Source organism: Prinia subflava (assembly GCF_021018805.1).
Source record: "Prinia subflava isolate CZ2003 ecotype Zambia chromosome W unlocalized genomic scaffold, Cam_Psub_1.2 scaffold_31_NEW, whole genome shotgun sequence".
NCBI lineage: Eukaryota > Metazoa > Chordata > Aves > Passeriformes > Cisticolidae > Prinia > Prinia subflava.
Window position 1 is genome coordinate 2,862,498 of NW_026960608.1, and position 22,212 is coordinate 2,884,709.

At 41.2% G+C, this 22,212-nt stretch overlaps 2 protein-coding genes across 7 annotated transcripts in view; one reads left to right on the forward strand and one right to left on the reverse strand.

Annotated features, from left to right (window-relative positions):
• Window positions 1-19,815, forward strand: part of LOC134565020 (mothers against decapentaplegic homolog 4) — a 31,914-nt gene extending 12,099 nt beyond the window's left edge. For 2 of the 4 annotated variants that reach the window (XM_063424381.1, XM_063424378.1), the window contains 7 exons: window positions 242-361; window positions 541-651; window positions 2,392-2,442; window positions 5,855-6,038; window positions 6,975-7,143; window positions 8,282-8,420; window positions 9,593-14,621. In XM_063424381.1, coding sequence (XP_063280451.1) covers window positions 242-361; window positions 541-651; window positions 2,392-2,442; window positions 5,855-6,038; window positions 6,975-7,143; window positions 8,282-8,420; window positions 9,593-9,804 — 986 coding nt within the window. In that variant the 3' untranslated portion in view covers window positions 9,805-14,621. Of the gene's footprint in view, window positions 1-241; window positions 362-540; window positions 652-2,391; window positions 2,443-5,854; window positions 6,039-6,974; window positions 7,144-8,281; window positions 8,421-9,592; window positions 14,622-19,013 lie in introns of those variants that run through there. The other 2 variants (XM_063424380.1, XM_063424379.1) reach the window with 2 other exon arrangements.
• Window positions 19,162-22,212, reverse strand: part of LOC134565019 (RNA-binding E3 ubiquitin-protein ligase MEX3C-like) — a 51,590-nt gene continuing 48,539 nt past the window's right edge. For 2 of the 3 annotated variants that reach the window (XM_063424375.1, XM_063424376.1), the window contains one exon: window positions 19,162-22,184. In XM_063424375.1, coding sequence (XP_063280445.1) covers window positions 20,959-22,184 — 1,226 coding nt within the window. In that variant the 3' untranslated portion in view covers window positions 19,162-20,958. The remainder of the gene's footprint in view (window positions 22,185-22,212) is intronic. The other variant, XM_063424377.1, reaches the window with a different exon arrangement.

Here is a 22,212-nt window from a genome sequence, read left to right on the forward strand (position 1 = left end):
GCATACTTTTACTCCTTAAAATAGTAAGGGTGTCAAGAGTCAAAATTAGTTGATGCAGAGCATCTTGCTTCAAGTTTCCCTAAGACACTCTGGTGGATGGAAAAAAATACTGGAACCAAACTTGTAGGAACTGTGTATTGCAGTGCCCCTAGTTGGGTGTATTTTCCTACCCAGTAGTGTTGAGCTCTTCTTAATTAAAATTTTGGAACATTCATGAATAGGTAGTGTGTTCTTTTACCAGGTCAACCTCCCAGTATATTGACAGGTAGCCATAGTGATGGACTCTTACAGATTGCTTCAGGGCCCCAGCCAGGAACTCAGCAGAATGGGTTTACAGCTCAGCCAGCTACTTACCATCACAGTGAGTATATATATGTATATATATATATATATATATATATATATATGTGTGTGTGTGTGTGTGTGTGCACTCTTCTTAGTTTTCTAAAACCAGTTTCCAAATTTCAGGAGAAATAGAGGATTAGAAGTGAGATACAGAAAAAAAACCCTTTAAAACCAACCACTCCTTTCTTTTTCTAGATAGTACTACAACTTGGACTGGAAGTCGGACAGCAGCCTACACACCTACCATACCTCACCACCAGAATGGCCATCTTCAACATCATCCACCTATGCATCCTGGGCATTACTGTAAGTAGTGCAGATTTCCAGATCACTTAGTTTTCAATTTTGTTGAATGGTGGGGGTTCATTTGTGATTACTGTTTACCCCCAAACACTTTTCTTTTTTTTTGTTTAATATTACAGACATACCATTACTGTGTTTCATATTTTATGACAGTTAAGTATAAAAGCCTGATGGACTTGCCTCTGTTAAAGCAGCAGAGATTAGAGACTCAGATAGCTATAGTGATATCATCTATATTATACATCTTACTATACCTAACGAAATTAGCATTTCCTTTCTAAACCTCTGTTTTTAAGGCTTTGCAATCCTGAACTAAATATTTCCTTTTCAGAAAAGGAAGTTGATTCAGAATGTGTTGTTTGCATATTTTTCTTTCAAAACTTGGAAGTTCTTGGCTGTTTTTATTTTCTGAAAATTTTGAAGTCATACTAAGCTTTGGAAGACGTGTCCACGTACCCTAGCCAATTTAAAAGAAACTTGTGAAAGCTCGTGCAGTAAAGTACTTGTCAATAAACTGGTCTTGCCACAGCCTGATTCATGAGTGCATTTGGCTCATAAAAATGAATCTCTTGTTTTAAGGTACCAGGAGATGGGGAGGAAAAAAGTGTGATCAAACTGCTAGTGCAAGTGTCTAGCACAGTATATGTATTGTAAGAGTATAGTGGAGAAAAACTCACTCAAATTCAAGTTTTTCTAAATTTTGTGGCAAAAAGCTAGAACAATTCTCGGTCTTCTAATATAGTACTTAACCAGATCACCTGTTGGCAGCAGTCATGGTTAACAGAGGGGAAAACAAACTGTGAGTTAATATTAGAGTGACTTTTCAGCTTGTCTCTATAGAGAAAATTGTTGTTTAGATACAGTTATTAAGTTTCCTTATTTTGGTCTGTTAGGATCCCACTTCATCTGTCATCTAGTTTGTCAGAAATACCAGGATGTAAAAAAACTTTAGTGGTGCTGTAGATTATCTTTCCATAGTTATTATTTAGAACTGGCTGGTGGTACTACATAGAGCTTTTCTTGGCTACTGCCATCTCTCACTTCAGAAAGTCACGTTTTGACACCTACCAGTGCTGTGTTTCTTTTGACATCTTGTTGCAAAAGCTGCTCTTACTTATAATACTATGTTTAAATTTTTCCTCTTTGTTCTCTGCTGCCTGTAAGGGACCCAGTTAATTCATAAAAGTCAAGAGACTAAATTAATACCAAGACTGTATTCATTGTATTTTTTTTTCTTAGAAAATGATTTCTCTAGGGCTTCTTTCCATCTTCAGTGAGTGTTTCTTATGGTTACGTCCACAGCATGCTGGGCAACTTGTTTTGTGATTGATGAAACTAATGAAGTGTGGTTTCTGACAGACTTGTATCACCTGCCTCTATACACTGATTCTCTCCTTGCACAACTTGGGGGCAGATGTGGAGTCCTATTTCTCTTACATCTCAATGCTATATCTGGTTTCTGTTCTCTCCTGGAACCGGGTCTGGCTTGAGCAGCATGCAACCTTTCTTCCTGGGATACTAATGGAGCTCTTTACTCAACTTCTGAATTTTTAGGAAACCTCTAAGAGTATAGTTTTTCTGTGGGCATTTTTATCCCCTGTCAGATTAGGCCAATTGATTCAGAAATTACTGGGATTTATAACATCAGGCATCCTTGCAAGTCTTTTTTTAATAGGAAAACAAGCTAAGTAAGAAAACATTATTTTTCCTCATGCAAAACAAATGGCATGTTTTCTTTTAAAGGGCCAGTTCACAATGAACTTGCATTCCAGCCTCCTATTTCAAATCATCCTGGTGAGTAAAATCTAACATGTAATGCTAGCTTATAACTTTGTGGTTTAAGTTTGATTATTTTTTTGTATCAAGTACTCTGAGATTTGAGAGATATAAATTCCAAAGAAGAGGAAGAATTTTGTGATTAAGTCTTGTTTTGAATTTGGACATCTCTTGGAATGGTGACATAGGCTGTGAACTGAATTTAATTGAGATGCCGAAGTCAAAGATTGCAGCCCTCAAGCCCACACTGAGCTGGTGCCTACCCTGGAGGTATCAGAACTCTGAATGTTCTTGATCCTAAACTTTTCAAGATGGCTGTAGTTGTACTTTTTGCCTGCTTAGAAATATCATGGAATTTAGGTGATGCCAAAGTTCTCTTAGATCCATAATCTAGTCCATCGTTACAGCCAGATGCCCTGAAAGATAGGTATTGTGCTGCTTAGCATTTTGGTGCTGAAGTTCCTCATTGGATCTTTGCATAAAGCTTGTTCTTTCCAAGTCTTCATTAATGGTAACAGTTCAGGGAGCCAAGGAGGTTTTGTCTTGTGGTACAGGCTAGCTCTCATGTGGGTGCAAGGTGATATGTTTTTAACAACAGCAAGGCTGTTGCCTGAATAGGGAGATCTGCATAGTTGAAAAGCCTAAAAGTTTAACTTGTTTATTCATTGGCTAGTGACTAAATCCATACAAGAAATAAAAATGTTGATACTTGCTGGCTAAACTTAACTGTAGCTGAATTGTATTTCACATTATTTAGTATCTCTTTCACTCTATTGATTTCATCCTATTCAGTCCTCAGAGGCATGAGTATTTATTTGAAGATAAAGCTTAAAGTAATTTAGGCACCTTTTTTTATTGTTTTCTAATAAAACCAGTACAGTTTCTTGAGGCAAATAGGTGTACTGTTTGGTGCTGCTGTTTATAATGAATGACTACCACTTACAGCACAGGAAGAGCTCTTCTTCCTTTTGGCTTATCAGGCTGTTGTGTTTAGGTCCTACTGCACTAAGCATGTCCAGTAATTTTTTTGTATGCTTTCAGGGATTGTGCCTCCACCACCTCCCTGGATGTCCCATTCCAATGCTTAACCACCCTTTCAGTGAAGAAATTTTCGCTAATATCCAATCTAAACCTCCCCTGGTGCAAATTGAGGCAATTTCCTCTTGTCCTATCACCTGTTACTTGGGAGAAGAGACTGACCCCCACCTGTCTAAAACCTCCTTTCTGGTAGAGAGCGAGAAGGTCTCCCCTGAGCCTTCTTTTCTCCAGGCTAAACATCTCCAGCACTCTCAGCTGCTCCTCAAAGGACTTGTGCTCCAGACCCTTCACCAGCTCTGTTGTCCTTCTCTGGACATGCTCCAGCACCTCAATGTCTTTCTTGCAGTAAGGGGCCCAGAACTGGAAACAGGATTCGAGGTGTGGCCTCATCAGTGCTGAGTACAGAGGAACAATCACTTCCCTGGTCCTGCTGCCCAAACAATTCCTGATACAGGCCAGGGTGGCATTGGCCTTCTTTGCTACATGGGCACACTGCTGGCTCATGTTCAGCTGGCTGTCAACCAACACCCCAAGGTCCTTTTCTGTCAGACAGCTTTCCAGTCATTCCACTCTTCTCCAAGCCTGTAGTACTGCATGAGGTTGTTGTAACTGAAGTGCAGGACCCACCTGGCACTTGGCCTTATTGAACCTCATACCATTGGCCTTGGCCCATTGATCTGGCCTGTCCAGATCCCTCTGCAGAGCCTTCCTACCCTCCAGCAGATCAACATTCCCACCCAACTTAGTGTTGTCTGAACTTACTGAGGGTGCACTCGATCCCCTCTTCCAGATCATCAATAAAGATATTAAACAGGACTGGCCCCAGTACTGAGCCCTGGGGAACCCCACTAGTCATTGGCTGCCAAGTGAATGTGGCACCATTTACCACCATGGTCAGGGCCCAGCCATCCAGCCAGTTTTTAACTCAGCAAGGAGAATACCTGTCCAAGCCATGGGCTGCCAACTTTTTCAGGAGTATGCTATGGGAAACAGTATCAAAGGCTTTGTTGAAGTCCAGGTAGACATAGTAGCTCTTTCCAACTACCATCTTTCTTTTGTACCCAATTTTTTAAATAGTACGAGTTAAAAGGCACCACTTGGCTATTAAAACATGCCATTTTGTTCTGCTCCCTTACTTAATACTTCCTTGTTTTAGCCCGTACCTGACTGTGTGCAGACAAGGTCATTATATTATCTTTGGTTTTTTTCCCATTGCCCTACTTTGCACATCTGGTTTGCTTTGCAGGGAAGATAGAGAAAACTGACTTCAGTTAGGATAGGAGGTAATTACTCCTATCTTAAGCCAGATCTGTTTCAAAGTTAGTTTCTGCTAGACTAGCCATGAATAGGCATATATGTATTACTTGTTTAGGCTAAAGCTATAGTCATAAAGTGCAGGAATGTAGATGGCTTAGAAAATCTTACTGCAATTATAAACTGTACAAAGATTTTTAAGATCTACAAAAAACCCTATCATTGTGTTGTGTCCCACCCCTACACAGAAAGGAGCACCCAAGATTTGTAGATGCCTGTGGTCCAAAAAGAATGGCAAAAGCCAAAAGGGTCAAAAAAAACCCTCACAAAGTTTTATTAGTAAACTATGCACTCCGCATGGAAATTGGTATATATTTTTCCCCTTAATAATGATGTTGATTCTAATAATAATAATAGAATAAAGAGGGGAAAAATAAAAAAATAAAAGGGAGATCAGAAAGAGAGGAAAGGGGATCTCCAGTCCTGAATACAGCATCAATACAGATGACAAGGGTGACCTGGGGATGCCACCTAGGCTCTGTGGGGGTACCTTCTTATAGGTAATTTTTCCCTGCCCTGGGATTAAGTTCCTCCCTCTTCATGTAAATGAGTTAGCATGTGCAGTTTGTTCTTCTGGACCTTTCTGGAAATGGGTCAAGGGGCTTTGAAGTTCCTTTGGTGGTCTCGATCCCCCTCTATTGGTCTTGCCTGCTCCTTGATCCCACTTCTGACCTTCCACTCTATGTTTTGTTGTCACCATGGACCTGAATAGGAAAATTTGCTCCAGAAAGGTGCTGCCATACCTTCATAAGGCCTCCCTTTTCAGGCACATCATGTTCTAACTTGCCTGCTTGAGTGGTCATCAGTGTTTGAGGCATAGCAGTGCATTAACTCCTTACTGCCTAGGCTTCTACACATTGATGTGTGCTTTAATAAAAAAGAAAAGCCCATGTTCATTGTAGTATGTAGTAATTTTCTGTGCTAGTAGATGTGTCATTGTCTATCTGAACTTGCTTATGTGAATGTGCACTCTTAGTCTGAATGACAAATACAGTTGCAGAAGGCCTAATGGATTGTCTGAATGGGTTTGTTGGGTTTTTTTGCACCTTTCAGTCAGTTAATTGTATATATTCTTTAGCTCCAGAATATTGGTGCTCAATCGCATATTTTGAAATGGATGTGCAAGTCGGGGAAACATTTAAGGTCCCTTCAAGCTGTCCAATTGTTACTGTTGATGGATATGTGGATCCTTCTGGAGGAGACCGTTTTTGCCTGGGCCAGCTTTCCAACGTGCATAGAACAGAAGCCATTGAGAGGGCAAGGTATTCTGCAGATCCCAAAAGCTCCAGATGTCTGTGGTATTTGAAAATATTTTGGTTTGCCTTCAGTGTGTGCCTTTCTTTTGAAATCACAAGTATAGTATCTTTGAACTGAATTAACCATACCAGGGTAATTTTTCTATGCCACTCCTGTAACACATTCAAAATGTGAACTGTGTGACAAAGCCCTTCAGAGCTTTGCAGTAGTAGCATGTTGCTTTTCATTGCTTTCAAAGGCTGTGCCTTCAAGGATAAAATTAGCAACTCATGCAGTTATATATGCAAACTGAATATTAGTTCTTCACACTAGAGAGTGATACAAGAATAACTGCAATATATAGATTTGTCAAAAGGAGCAAAGGAAGGTTGATAGAGAGCTAGTTGAATTTTCATTCATTCTCACCATGCACATGCTATGCTTTGATGTGGAACTGAAGCAGTCTTTCAAATTTTTTTCCACTCCTTTGAAACAAAAAGAAAGGAAATTATTCCATGTCTTCAGAAATGTTGCATTGTGACAATCAAAATGTTAGATTGCTATAATGTGATCCAAACAAGCATACAGTTCTGCATTAAAATGTGGCTTTGTATATGTATTTGATTGACTTTCTGTTCTAGAATACTTGGGGGATTTTACACTTCTGAACAGAACTGAGTGCGTTTGGTATCCCAACTCTGTATTGTTAATGACTGGTAGTTGCAACTCGAATATCATGGCTTCTGCATTCTGTTTCCCAGAGATCTTTACATGGTATTACAGATGTTTTTTTTTAATTTACAGATTTTGCATAACAAATGCTAACTTACACCTAAGATAATAACTACAATTTCAAGTCCTTGTATGAGCAGAGTGCTGGAGAACTGTTTATGGTTTATTTAGGAAAGGTCTGATTTATAGTATGTATACACAGCTGCATTGGATCTGTTTTTCTTTTTAAGGTTGCACATAGGTAAAGGGGTGCAGTTGGAGTGCAAAGGAGAAGGTGATGTGTGGGTTAGATGCCTCAGTGACCATGCAGTCTTCGTTCAAAGTTACTACCTGGACAGAGAAGCAGGGCGTGCACCAGGGGATGCAGTTCACAAGATTTACCCAAGTGCATATATAAAGGTTGGTTTGATGTTCCTAGATGAAAATTGTAGGGGAAATAGCGTATATTTGACTCTTGTAAATGTTAGAGAAGCTATGAGACACTGAAATAAATGTAATTTGGCTTTAAAAAACCCTAAAAATTTCCATTTGACAAGTCACTTAAGATGACTTAAGATTGACTAAACTGAAAGTGTCATCTAGATACTGTGAAAGTAACTAATTTTGTATTTTGTCACAAGCAATCTTGATAGCAGTTTTTTGTATTTTTAGCCTTACAGGTTTAAATAAATTCCTACTAAAATTTTTAGCATAGGTTACCTGTTTCTTTACTTTCTCTCTCCAAAACAAGAAAAGTTGGGAAATTATGTATAAATGCAGTAGAAGTGTAAAGTGTATGTTAAAGTGTGTGTTAGTGTTATGAATGTGAAGTGATCCAGAGGCCGCAGAACATTGCACGTTCTTAGATGTGCCTCTGCCAAAATTTAAACTTTATTTAGGACAAGTCACACTCGTAAAAATACATTTTTTAATTAAACTGCTTGAAGTTTGCATTGATTTTTTTACAAGCTTTCTAGTATGAGAACAGAGTTCCTGTGCATATATATTAGTGTTAAGCCTGATGACAAAGATATAAAATACCAACAACCTGAAACCTAGCTGCTGAAACTTCAGACCTGTCAATTATTGGTATTTCTTTTAAATAGACTAACACATTTCAGTAAAACAGTAAAGAATAAAGTCTGACAAAGTTAAGATGGACTTGTTGTCATCCATTTTGATTTATATGCCTATTTTCTGGAAATACTGGGATTTAAAAGTTAGGATTTTATCAGCCTGTAGTATCCTTCAGACTTTGATCTTGCAGTCAGTCCCACACATGATACTTCTGTAGCCTGCTCAGTTCAGCCAAGTTCTGGTAGTGCCAGTGGCAGTAATGTCATATAAGAAGAGTCTTTAACAATCAGCTTTAATGGATTATTTCTGATAGAAATTAAACTAGTTAGAGAAGGTTTGTTTTTACCCAAGTGTATGGTGAGATTGTACAAGTTGCTTTGGGAGAGTAAAGAGGTCCAGATTATTTGGGCTGGGAGTTGAGAAATTATTTTCTTTACTGATTTTGGTAAGTCTAATAGTTCAATGTTTTTATTTTTTTAAGGTGTTTGATTTACGCCAGTGTCATCGTCAGATGCAACAGCAGGCTGCCACGGCCCAAGCTGCTGCTGCTGCTCAAGCTGCAGCAGTAGCAGGAAACATCCCCGGACCAGGATCAGTAGGTGGAATAGCCCCAGCCATTAGTAAGTGCATTAACTTCTTGGTTTCCTTTTTTCCTTAATTGAAAACAAATAACACAGCTTTCCCTCATAGCAGCACCCACCCACTGCCCCTGCAACAGTACAGACAGACTTGGAATGAAATAGCAGGATTGGGGTAAGGTGGGGCTGGGATGGCATTGTGGTAAGTCTGTATTCATTCACTTTGTACCTGTTCCACGTGCCATTTTTTCACTCTGTAGTCTTCAGGGAATGTCGGATATGGAAGTGGCTGCTTATTATACTGCAAGAAGTGTTGCAGTATGACAGAAAGCATGTTATATGCAATGTCAAATAGCATAACTCTATGACTTTAAACAGATACTTTTGGCTGCTTAGATCCAAGCTCATAAAAATATTACTGAAAACAATAGGGATTACTTGGCAACAAAGTCCATGACTGAGTTTAGGAAGACTTAAGATCCTTGAGAAGAGGAAGAGGAGAGTGTGAGGGTAGGGTTTTTTTGTTTGGTTGTTTGTGTGTTTTTAAGTTATTCTGGGCTGGAGTTTTCTTAGTTACTAAATTCTAGATTCTTGAAATTGTACCTAAGTACTTTTAAAAGTGTAAGTACTTACATATCTCAGGATGTTTTATGTGCCAGAGTGTTTTCTGAATTACTTGTATTGCCACATGGCTCTTTCCAGCTATCTTAGAAATTGCTGAAGGCATCTTGGGGAAATGTGTTTAACTTTTGTCTTAGCCATACTTGGCAATTTGAAGTTTGCCAGCAGTATTCATCTCTTTATTACATGTAAGTAGTGTTGTTTGTTAATCCAGCTTCCTGCAGGTGGTCAGTCTGATTTCCTATGCTGAAAATGCAGCATTTGGCAAACATCAAGAATAAGTGTATTTTTACTTCTACATAAGGGTTACATGCATTGTATCACATAAGACATTGAGTGTCATCCTGTCTGCTTTACTATAGAGTTTTATATTTCAGCACCCTTCTAAGATTGCAGAATGATGAAAAAAACTTAATTGTAAGAAATGCAAATTAATTGCTGCATTCATTATAGCAGAGACCTAGAAATATGGACTGGCCTTGGCTGTGGTGAGAGGAAATTGTATTTGAAGCAAAAGCCAAGCAAACAGGAAAGGCTAAACAAACAGATGATAAAAGAATATGTCTGAACACTTACTTGAAACTTCTGTTTAGGTTTGTCAGCTGCTGCTGGAATTGGTGTAGATGACCTTCGACGCTTATGCATACTCAGGATGAGTTTTGTAAAAGGTTGGGGACCTGATTACCCAAGGCAGAGCATCAAAGAGACACCGTGCTGGATTGAAATTCACTTACACCGTGCCCTCCAGCTTCTAGATGAAGTACTTCATACCATGCCTATTGCAGACCCACAGCCTTTAGACTGAGATCCTTCTGCTGCACTGCTGCAGGCCATTATATTGTGAGGATGATGGATTGTAAAATACAGTACTGTTTATAACCTGAAGATATATTTTACTTTTGTTCTACCTAATCTTCTAAACCCAGGTTTTAAAAATATGTTTGCCGTCTTGCTCTAAGCAGAAAGAAATTAAACATGCAGAATTTGGATTTCAGTTATTTTCAGAACTTAATTGTCATAATACAAGGCTTAAAGTGAAATGTAAATGCCTTACAGAGACTTTTTAGTACTGGGTTTGTTCCCTTTGAAACTTTCCTTCTTTATTATGGCATCTTCGTGATAAGTCTCACAGGAGCCTTTTGTATGCAGAATATATATTATATATATTTATATCTGAAAATTCCTTCTACTAGTTACAAATATTTACCTTGTAGCAACTTTAAAGTTCCAGCTGATTTATGATGTTCTTTTTAGGGAACAATAATTAACAGAAGACTTCTTTATTTTGTTGACAATCTTGTTATGATTTTTCCAGATTAAAACATAGAAGCTGCCAAAAAGTGAGGGGATGAGACATATGTTGTTGGCACTGCTTAAAAATAGCAAGGAAAAGAAATATGGCTTTTCCTTCTCTAGTTTTTTAAAAAAGATATCTTAGATTTTTATTTATATAGACAGATGAGTTTTAAAACACTAAAGGAAATGGATACTTTCAGTGCTGGCACTCAAATAACATGAAATACCTAGTCTGCAAAGTTGCCACTGAAATTGCATAACAAGCACCTAATGGCAGGAATATATTTTCATCATTACTACTGACTTCTATGATTTTACTCAACTAAAATTTGGCAGGTATTTCAAAGAAGTCACATGACTCTTTTTACTTGCATATACCATTAAATTATGTATAATATTGCATCAATATTTAGGATCTAGTTTTTTGTATCTGTTCACCATTTCCACTCAGGGCAAGATGGCAAACTTGTTTTTATAGCTCTTGGTTAAGCCCTATGCCATCAATGACCATATCAATTGGCAATGACTTTGTATAGAGAATTTATAGTAAAAAACCCTGCAAATGTATTGACTCTATGACAGATATGTGTATGCTTTCTCTCTAGCTAATACAAAAAGCCTGGGTTTTATAAATTTAGTTTGCTTATATTCTGCATCTTGAAACCATTGATCTTGAGCGATGGATTCCTTTCCTTTGCAAAACCTGCAGCAGCCAGTAGTGGTAGGAATTTTTGTTGGTTTAAATTTGCCAGGAACAAGTCAAATTTTTCTTACTTCCACCGCTTCTCAATAAAAGCATGTCCTGAGGATATCTTTTTGACTGTTTGATGCGGTATGGAGAGAGAGCAGGAATTCCTTCTTTTTCAGCATGTGTGTAGGGAGTTGGAGCTTAATTAAACCGGCTTAGGTCATACATTGAAGTCTTTCAAGCGCTGCGGGTTCAGTCTGTCTGCTGTGCTGTGCTGGAGTGGTTAACAGAAGTCTTGGAAGAGATTATTCAAAAGCTTTTGGACAAGTTTCTTGCATAGTTTCAGGAATCTGTAGAGGGCTGTGACACACAGTGTTTAGATATTGCTTCTCCCATATGCTGGAATTCTGATGAAGTCAGCAGTCATTGTTTCTCTTAGGTGTGGAAGTACAGAAGACAGATGACCTGAGTGATGGCCAGAAATAGATCCATTTTCTCTGTATTTTCACTAACAGTGCTGTCTTCTTCAGACTAATTTCTAATGAGATCACTTTTTCTTTTCACTTATGTGGAAACTTCTTGATGTATGGAAAAATAGTGTTTGCTTTTCTTGAAGCCTTTAGTTAAAAACCTTTTTCATTTTGCTTTCTCTCCCAAGTGATCTATTTTGTCTGCAAAGCAAGCTGCTTCACAGTCTTGAGGAAGACTCTCAGTAGAGGATTCAGACCACATCCTCAGAGAAGCTTATTAACCAGCAGTTTGGTTACGCTTCATCCACAACAGAAACCTTGATTTGGGGGAAGAAATTAAAAGCCTGACGTGTTTTTCTTGCCAGCCTCCCTATTATATTGTCTGCCCTGCACTTACTGCTGGGTTCAAGGTGCCTTGGTGTTTGGAAAGTATGTAACCTGACTGATGAATTGCTTATAACAGGCTGTTCATTTGATTAGGAGTCCATGAGCTTACTCCCTATTTAACTTTGTGGCTTTGCAAGGTGTTTTTCTTGGTGGATGACTGATCTGTATATGACTACTTCACAGACAGCTTTCTGTACCAGTTGCTTCTGCTTTGATTGTGCCAGACTTTGATAAAATAGTGAAAGATTGCTTCTACCTGTTGGTGTATTGGCCTGTACTATGGTGTGAAAGAATTCAACTTTTAAGATTAGTTTTCTTTGCAGATGTTTTGCAAGTCTCCTTAAGTCTGCACCTACAGCGTAGTATTTAGATGGCTCAAAATGTTTGGAATAGAACGACAAAATAATGTCAGATGAGTTTATCAGAAACAAAAAATTGCAGGCTCCACGTCAGGAGAAATCTGAGCATTGTGTGAGGCAGTACAAATACTGAAAAGGCATTTATCTTCTCCATCAGGCAGTTTCTGATAAGATGCTGTCGTAACTGTTAAAGATCAAAAAGAGAAGCTCATTCTTAATTCTTAATATGTATTTAACTTAATTTTTTATATTTTTATGACAAGGCATAAAAGGCAGTGCATAATGGATTAAAAACCCTTCAGTAGCAGCGCACTGAATCTTTGAGTCTTGCATTTATCTCTTTTTCTGAGAGCTGAAGAACTGCAGCTACTTGATAGCCATGATGACCCCTATACATGCAGCAGGCAGGAATGTCAAGGATGCCAAAATCATGTCTCCTTCAGCTCTGAATGTTTCAAATTCAACAAGTATTTTTTCAGCTAGCAATCTCCTGCTTGCAGTCCTGTTCCCATGTCTGCTCTGCTTAGTTCTTTCAATGAAATAATTACCTCTGTGTTTCTCACCCTTGATTATGTGCTCCTCAAAAAACACATTGTGCTGGAATACTATTTTATTTCAACTTCATGTACTGGTGAGCTGGGATTAACACCAGAAGGTTTAGATTGCTTTATCTGTGTTACTGTTAGTTTTGAAAGTGAGGGCATTTAAGGTTAACATGGTAGAGATGTAGGAGAGAAAAGCTTTTCTCTGGAATGGTTTAAAAATAATTAATTCTACAGGAATCTCTTGGAAGGAGCCATAACCGCTAAACAGTGGTGGTTGAAAGTATTCCTTTCATCACTTTTCTGGGCTTGATGAGAATGACGTACTCAGAGACCTGGAGACCCTGGCTGTGATGTAAACCACTTCATTTACAGCTCTGGCCTACTGAAGACCTGGGAAGTACCCTTCTGCTTTCTAGAGAGGGACCTACACTGCAAACAAGACAATGGTCTCCCCCAGTCACCAAACAGGTCTGTAGCAGCAGTAGTCATCAAACCGATGTCCAGCTCCTGTGCCTTACCTTTGAAACCATCATCTCATAACACTTCTGATGACAGCATTCTCTCTGTGTGGCTCAGGAACAACTGCCTCTGTTCTTTTACTAGGAACCATTACAAAATTTGTATACCAGTGTATATAGGAGGGGCTTCTGCCTCTAAACCCTTCAGATGTTGTCTTGATAGTGGTCTTTATTGAAGCATCTTTAATCTCTTCTTTGAAGAGTAAGCGCTTTAGAAAGGACTGTTTCCTCAATTTGCATTTTTACTCTGTTACACAGAGTGACTAGGTTTGCTAGTCACTAATGCAACTAGTTAAAGACAGCCACATGGATCTTCATCTAAGTGGGATTCAGACTTCATTTAAGAAATCCTCTTTCCTCCCCCCCTTCTCTCAGGCTCCATGCTAATTAACATCTGCTCTATAAAATTCTAAGATGCTTAGTTGTCAGGTGTTTTTAAGGATGCAGTTTTGGAGAGGTTACCTTCTTTTGGTTTTTGAAAGATTTTAAAAGCTATGGTCTTGCCTGGTCCTGCTGATAACAGGATTATTTCCATGACTGGTATCAGGTTTTTGAGGAGCATGGCATTGTTCTTGGGACTGAGAATTGCAAGTTGCCTGTCATAGGCATGTGTTCAAACCAGCTTTGTGCTCATGCTTCTAATCTCTGATGCAGCTCATTGGCACTTTGGTCCTGGACAGGGAAACAAAAATGGAAAGTGCTTCTCCACCAGTCATGTAGGAGCTGGATGCCGAACATCTCCTTTTATTGTGTCATTCACTTTCAAAACATCCTTCTTGATTGTGTGTTTCTGAAAATTATCTAAGGCATGTGACCGTGCTGACTCAAAGCTGCTGCGCATGATGCTGCTGAGGTCCCCAAGAACTGACTTGACTTTTCAGCAACATGAAAGTTTCACTTGGTGAGACCTCGTGAAAGCAGAACTGTCAACAATATCTCAAGAGGTTTTGGCTCTGTTGGCTGCAGTTGAGCCTTTTGGGTGATACATCGTTCCTAAATTTGCAGGACTTGTATAAGTTCACTAAAACCACATAGCACTTTCTTGCTCCTATACCTTTTTCTGTGTCTTTCTGGTGAAGTTTGGTAGCAGGACAAAGTGATTCAGCTGGATTGAGAGCTGCAAAGTACCCACAACCCAAAACCTGCTGTGAGAGGGGTTTTTTGAGCATGAAAGCCTAGTTAAGCATTTCTTCTTTCAGCCATTGCCTTTTGATAAGTGGTCAACAGAATTCCCAGTAGTTCCTTTGTAGCTTACTGTATGTTTTTCATTCAACTTAGTTTGTGGATAATATACTGTAGTTAACTTTCCTGAAATTCTGTTACAGAGTATGTTTTTGATTAAAAAAGGTAAAGATTCAAGTTTCTGGCTTCTTCATTTCATTCAGTGGGGAGCTTTTATCCTGTTTCTGGTCAGCTGTTGGAGCTGCTAGCTGCAGTCTCGAACTGTGTCAGGGCTAGGGGAACTTGCTGGAGCAGGGCTGTGATTCCAGAGGGTCCCTTCTCGAAGTCCCATGTCAGATACTTGGGTACAACTAGTATCAAACCCAAAGCCAAGGTCAGTTTCCAGTGTAGAACTGTCTCTGGGTGCCTGCAGGTGTGCAGATACCAGTCTGCTTTAAGCTGGTAGGGCACAACAGTTCTATGGGTGTTCATGTTAATAGAAATTACTTCATTTAACCCACCAGCCAAGTTGTGTGTGCGTGGTAGGGTCTCAGAGGAAGGACCAGAGATCAGAATGAGTGCCAGGTGTGGGTGAGTGACTGCCATGGCATGTTAAAAGTTGCACAGGAGCTCTACTCCATCTGCTCCTGAAGTCAGGCTGCAGAACTCTTACCAATAAATGAATCAAATACCAACCACCACAAGTCATGCAATGTAGGAATAAAGCAGGGGGCAGGTGATGTGTCTGTTATGCTGTCTCCTCCATAAGCAGCTGCATCCCATGGGGAGAGAAAGGGAAAAAACATATACCAACTGTCTTAGTTTGAAAGACAGGTGTCTGCCAAGGAAGGTGGGAACCTCCCTTGTAAATGGAAAATATGACCCCCTTCCCTCCAAATTATTATAATTTTGAAATTAAGGGGCTTTCAGGCAAAGATATGGGAAAAGGAATAGCAGTTCTTTATTTATGTATATGTGTGTATAACAGGGCAAACAAACAACAAGGGCAGCAACAACAAACAAAACCAGAAATCCAATAACAGCCTTCACCCAGCTGTCTAGGACTTTTCCCTTTGGTATAGTTATGGTCACAGCCAGCAGGGGTGCTGTTGGCTCCCGGCTAAGCAGGGCAGGTGTGATGATTCCCTTGCGGCTGCAGTGGGAGCTTTGGTGCGAGCTCAGGGACCATGTGCTAATGACGGACTTGACCAAGACAGGAAGGGATAGAAGCTCAGCCATACCGCCACACAGTAATGACAGATGAGCCGATGGAAGAGACAGAAAAGGGGCTTCCTTTACAAACTCCCAGGGGCAGTCTCAATGCCCCTCCAGATGGCAAAGTGGGCTGTAGCAGGAACCTTGGAAGCAGCAAGCTGGAATGGCAGTCAAGCAGACCTGGGGTGACAAAGTATAGCAGAGACTCCAGGGCTGTGCCAGAAGCTGCAGGGTGTCTGGATGTCAGGTTCAAATGTAGCAAGAAGCCCTGAAGCAGTGGCAGAGAACAGTGGGGCTGAGCGGGAAATCACTCCCCTGGGTAGCTCACCAGTGACAGCAGGCCCCAGGGTTGGGCTGCACAGAGGGGGCAGCCCTGGCAGGGGATGGGGTGCTCCCAGGTCCTGGCGTGGCATGCACTGGCTCTGGGCTCCCAAGCAGCAGACAAGCAGAGAAGCAAGCCAGTAACCTCCAGTCACAGTGCCAAAAGAAAAGAAAAATTGGGCAAAAACCACACAGCAACAGTATCTCTCATCAGAGGGATCGTGCCATGTGGCCGCTGAGACAAATCGCCCCACTGGAAGGAAGCAACCCCCTTTGCCCCCAACTCTCACAGGAATCATGGGCTCTCACCCATCACGCATGATACTCAGGGAGCCGGGGGGGGGGAGCGACCACCCCGGACATAAAACAAAAAACAAAAACAAACCCCAAAATGGATATGGGATACAAAAACCATCCCTGAGAAACCAACCCTCTGAACTCCAGTGATTTATGAGCATGAGGCAGGGTGAAAATTCCTTCTCCATTGCAGATCTGGTGCCCTGTTTGAGCAGGAAGGGGTACAACAGAATGCCTCAGTGCCCACCTGTCACAGTCTGGTCTGGTGGTGAAGGTGCCACAACCTTCCTCGCTAGAAGCATCTTTAAAAAGACACCCAGATCGATGGAGGCATGGGCACTCTCAGGCGGAGAGTGATTTGCTCTTTGTACACTCTCAGGTGCACAGTGATCAGCTATTTGTGAGGCTGCCTGAGTAGCAGAGCTGTGTTTGCCACCCCAGGCGACGCAGGAGTAAAAGCAGCAAGAAGGGGTCTTTTCAGTCTCCAGGAGAGCTTCTTTATTCCACAAGGTCTGGAGAGAAAAGGAGCCAAATGATCCCAGGGGAGAGGGATTATATAGGGTAGCTAGGGGCGGGGTTTCACAACTTGGCCAATGGGGAAAGGAATTGGGAAAGGGACCAATCAGGGGAAGGATCCAAAAAGAACTAATCAGGAGGGGTAAAAACCAAGATCAAGGGGAATAACCAATGGGATATGAAACATTAACATAGAACTGCAAATGCTCATAAGTTGAAGTATTTTTTCTCACCTTGAGCCACAAGGAAATCTCTCAAGGGGACTTCCCAAAGGCGAGTCACTGCTAACTGAGGCAGCCTAGGCGCTTCACACTCTCCAAGGGAGTGAACTGTCCTCTGTGGATGGTCCACAGCCCACCACACCCACCCACTCTGGGTCTGGGGCTTCACTCACTGGTAGCTGTGGCAGGCTGGAGGGCACCGATGCATAAGTTGTGTATTCTAAGGTACTAGACTAATAACTGTAATGTGAAAGATGATGCTTCCCTTCTACCCCCGAACAGCTTCCTATATGCAGAAACATCAAATCTTCGAATTCTCTGTGGCCAAGATGTTCCTGCTCAGTTGCAGTCCCTCCATAAGCCACCTTAAAGCAGTTTTAGCTCCATACCTCTCCAGAGAGCTTTTCAGATGCTCCCTCCTGGTACTTAGCAACTATTTTCTAACTGGTGGCTAGTCACTGTTGAGGCCAATGTAAAAGCATTGGATAGCACACTGGTATTTGCCTTTAGAGCACTGAGAAACTATATACCAGCACATGATGCATGTTTAAACCCTCTGATACAACCACATGTCTGTAGGCATGGAATAAATCCATATCACAAAGCTAAAGCTGGCCCAAAATGTCTCAGTCTGAGCACCTCTGTGCTGCCCCAGGGGGTGAAGGATGGCCCCATGTCAGACCCCTGTCCATGCTGTTGCTATTTGCATGTCTATGGGGGTACTGGAGTGACCCAAGGGACACAAGGCTGGGTTCTGCCACAGGGTGATGGCTATGTACCAGGGGGTTCTGTAGCTGCCTCGGGGCATCTGGGGTCGGTGCCCACTAGATGTCCACTAGTGCTCCATCTTCCATGGCTGAAAACATAGCAGGGGAGGGGGGGGTGAGCGGCTTTGGGAGCATCCTGCAGATGGTGTGGGTCATGTCTCCTTTTGGTCATGTTCTTCATAAATATTGGATGGGAGCAGAAGATGGGGACACCCTGGGGCAGACTGGCAGTTCAGGTTGATTTTGTTGATTTGTTGAGTCAGGGTGAAGCATTGTCTTGAAGTAAATGCAGCCAAAGCAGTGCAAAGCAGCATGGCCATGCTCAGAGCAGGGAAGCTGCATGGCCAGCATGAGGATGGCAGGTTTGGGTGCTACAGTGAAGCTGCCTCTGGATGTAGTGACATGACCAAGGACACATAGTATGGTGGTAGCAAAGGTGGGAATGGCTGCTGTGGGTAGGGATCCATGGGGACATCTGGGCAGCTGGTAGCAGCAGCAGGCAGGGGGGATGCACCACTGACATGCCACTCAGGTTAGCACAGGTTGAGGGAGCAGACTCCAAGTGGGTAGCAGGCATGGATCATCCCAAGTAACAAGCAGCAGGATGAGTCTCATGTTGTGCCGGGGCAGTTTAAATTGGAGATTAGAAAAAATTTCTTCCTTGAAAGGGTGGTCAGGCAGTGGAACAGGCTCCCCAGAGTAGTAATGGAGTCACTATCCCTGGAAGGATTCAAAAAGCATGCAGATGTGACACTTGGAGACATGGTTTAGGGGTGGACTTGGCAGTGCTAAGTTGACAACTGGACTCTGATTTTAGAGGTCTTTTCCAACCTAAGTGACTATATGGTCCATATTTCTTTTCCCCCTTGACTTAGAGAATGGTTTAGATTGGAAAAGACCTTTAAGACCATTGAGTCAAACCATTAACCCAGCCCTGCCAAGTCCACCACTAAACAATGTCACACCCTGGGGCAGGCACCTGCCAGCCTCAATATTTGGGATTTCTTACAGCTCCTGGTGCAGCTCATTTGCCCAAAACCTATTTGTTTTCTTAGCAACAACCTGCACCCTCCCTTCAGCTACTTCAGCTCATTTTGCATGCATTTATTTTAAACTTTACTCAGCAGCTCCTGGAAACTTTTCCCTGCAACTTTGGGAAAAATTGGGCCAAGGGTATTTTGGGAGAAAAAACCCACCACAAAACCCCCACAAAACCCCTCAATTTTTGTTTATACCAGTTAAACTTCTTTCAGGAGTGGAGCACTGGAATGGGATCCCACCAGCCTGAGCCCTGCACATGAAATACTAAGGACCGAAAATGCCCCTGGTTGGGTGGGGGATATCATCCAGCCCCAGCCTGCCTAAGCTGCTCCAAGTGACAACTATGAAGAGAGCAAAACATTCAAGTTAATGGAAACAAGTCTTTATTAAGTAACTTTTAATATCAGAAAAATAAAACTCTTATAATTCTCTTTACAGCAAATATACAATATCAGTGCTTTGGCCATCGTAAGTTAAAGGCCCTTTATCATAAAATATATAGATTTTAAACTTTACCAAATTTGAATTTATAATCCCTATGACCTCCCTACATATACATAACAAAGAGTGTAGTAAAATTAGCAAATACTAAGCTAGATCAATAGTTCATCAGTTTATTCTTGGTTTGTGGTATATAGAAATGGTACACGCACCTAATGTCTGTTGATTCCTTGGCTTATTAGTTGCAGTGTACAACGCAATAAAACAAAATACACGCTCAGTGAACATTTGTTCCCATCTACAAGACTGCAGCTAGAGATCAGATTTTAATACTGACATGTAACTATCCTACAAGCAATTATAGTATTAAAGTTATGCAGTATATAATATGCCTTCAAGGCAACTCCTGGTTGTAAACTTTTATTCGAAATATAACTCTTCAAGTGGAGATAAAAATAAAATTTTCTGCATATTTACTAGTTTAATACACAATTTCTTTTTTTTTGTTACACTGAGAAAAAGATTGTATTGGGAAAATAATGCTTTAAAAAAGAGAACAAAACTACATCAGCACTCTTCTTTTGTGTCTTTTTTTTTGTTTTTGCTGTTTTAATATGTCAGCACAGATTCGAGAATGTACTGAGGATGAAAAAGCTAGAAACATCCACAGGTTGAAATGTAAGAACCTCATTCAAGAGACTTTTTTTTTTTGAAAGACAGTTTTGAAATGAAGTAAACTGATTACAGGGCCACTGTCACAGCTGCTGTCATGAATACAAGGGCATTTACACAACTGTTCCTTTTTCTTACTAAAAATATATATTTATGTGTAAGACATGAATTGAACATAAAAATGCTTCACATTTTGAACTATATACCCTCTAAAAAGGTAAAGAACAGCTTGATCAGACTAATGAACAGAATGGCAGCATCATCACTCTAAGTCAAAGTATGTGCATCCCAAAGCCCTTACTCTAACTGGATGAAGCCAGCCAGACTTTTTCCACATTACACTAACAAAAAAGCAGTGGGTAGGAATTCACAAATTGAGACATTCCTGATCCTCTGGACATACTGCCCTTATCAAGGACAAAATGGAGGTGCATCTAGCAGCTTCTCTCTTCCCACCTCACTGTCATTTATTATCTGAACCTGCCAATAACACAATCCATTTCAATAAATCAAACTATGCTTTAATAGATATTTGCAATGCTGAAGAAGTAGGCATAAGTTGTCACATAAAGCAAAAAATATTTCCTCAAAACTGGTAGAAGAGAGCATTGGAAGTGTTTGATATATTGATATCACACATCCTCCATAGCAGACAAGTACTTTTGCATTTAGGCAACAAGGTTCATTGCTGCCAGCTCACAGAAGCCAAACAATTAACAGAGATCCTTTAGAAAGGCCTGGAAAATTTGAGGGTTTTTTAAGTTGTGTACTTTATAAAAATTTGTCCTCACTGTGCCATAACATTACCCCAGATGTATCTCTGCTAAACATGCCATCTGCTTACACTGAACCAGACAGATCACTTAAGTTTAGTGTTACCATAGCAGCCTTTTGAGAAAGTAAAAATTTATTAATAACTTCAGCCTAATCCCAAGGAAGTCCAACAGTCAGAATTCATTAGAAAGTTTACTAGTGGGTACCATTACATCTATGCCTTTTAGAGTCTTTAAAAGTCCACTTATAATATCTCTATAATATCTCTATCTAAGAGTGAATTTGAATTGCCTGAGTAACAGCTGTCTGGCAAAGAGGACATGATGGGACTTCTTTTTCACAGATTTTGTTGGCACACTTCAGGCAGAAGAGATTGTGACCACAGGGGACCAGGGCCGCAATGACTTGGTTCTCGAAGCACATCATGCAGTCGTGCTTCCGTCTCGACTCAGGGGGCGAGCTGGACGTGGAGCCACCATTGGAAGATGAATAGCTGTTGGTGCCATTGGAGAATGCAGGGATGTAGATGGGAAGGCCTACTTGGTGGCCAGTGCTAGGTGGGTCACTACTCACTCTCCCAGCCAGCAGGTGATCCAGGCTTTCTGGAAATGTGGGTGACAGGCAAGGAGTAGATGGCCGTCTCCCTCGGCATTGAGGCTTGACATTACTAGCAGGGTCACTACCAAAGCCAGGGAGAGGGTTTACAGGTTCAAAAGGAGTCCAAATGGTTTGGGAAGGCATTGATATGGAGTCATACACAGGAGAGTCAACCGTGAGGTCTTCCGTGCCCACTGAAGGCAATGTTTCTCCAAACCAAAAGTTGCCTGTGCTGAACGGACTTGTTGGGCTCAAGTCAGCCAATCTATTGCTTCCAAAACAGGAATCTGTGGAATTACTTCCCAAGGAGCTGGAGCTGTCATTCCTGTAATTAGAAATCATTCTGGTGCGGCTAAGAGGGACAGGATTAGAAGCAAGCCATGCAGACCTGAGAGTGCCTCCTTCAAACCTCACATCTGTACCACTGTAGTGGAAATCATTCTCTTTATTCAACTTGATGTAGTTCCCAGTACGCATGGCTATATGCATCTCTATCTCCTCACGTGCACAGTTGACATTTTCAGGCATTCCTGTGACTTCGAAGACTGGCTCCTTGTCCCTGCTGGGGGTGACTATGTAGGTATGGGTCTGCTGCTGAATTCTTTTGATTGTAGCTCCTTTTGGTCCAACCACCAGCCCAACTACACGGTAAGGCACCCTGACTTGGACTGTCATCTGACCTGGCAGGTTAGGGGTAAATGGCAGGCCTCCCAGGGCAGGACCGCTCTTGTTGCGTGATGCTCTGATCATGGAGAAGTGTTCAGCAGCTGAGAGAATTTCCCTTTTAGCCACGGCTACATCCTCCTTTCGCCCAGTGACAACAAAGACAGGTTCTTCTCCACGAACAGGGGTCTTAATGTAAGTATTTGTCTTGGCCCTTAGTGCTTTTATTTTGCAACCTGTTTAAAGGAAACATATACAAGTTTA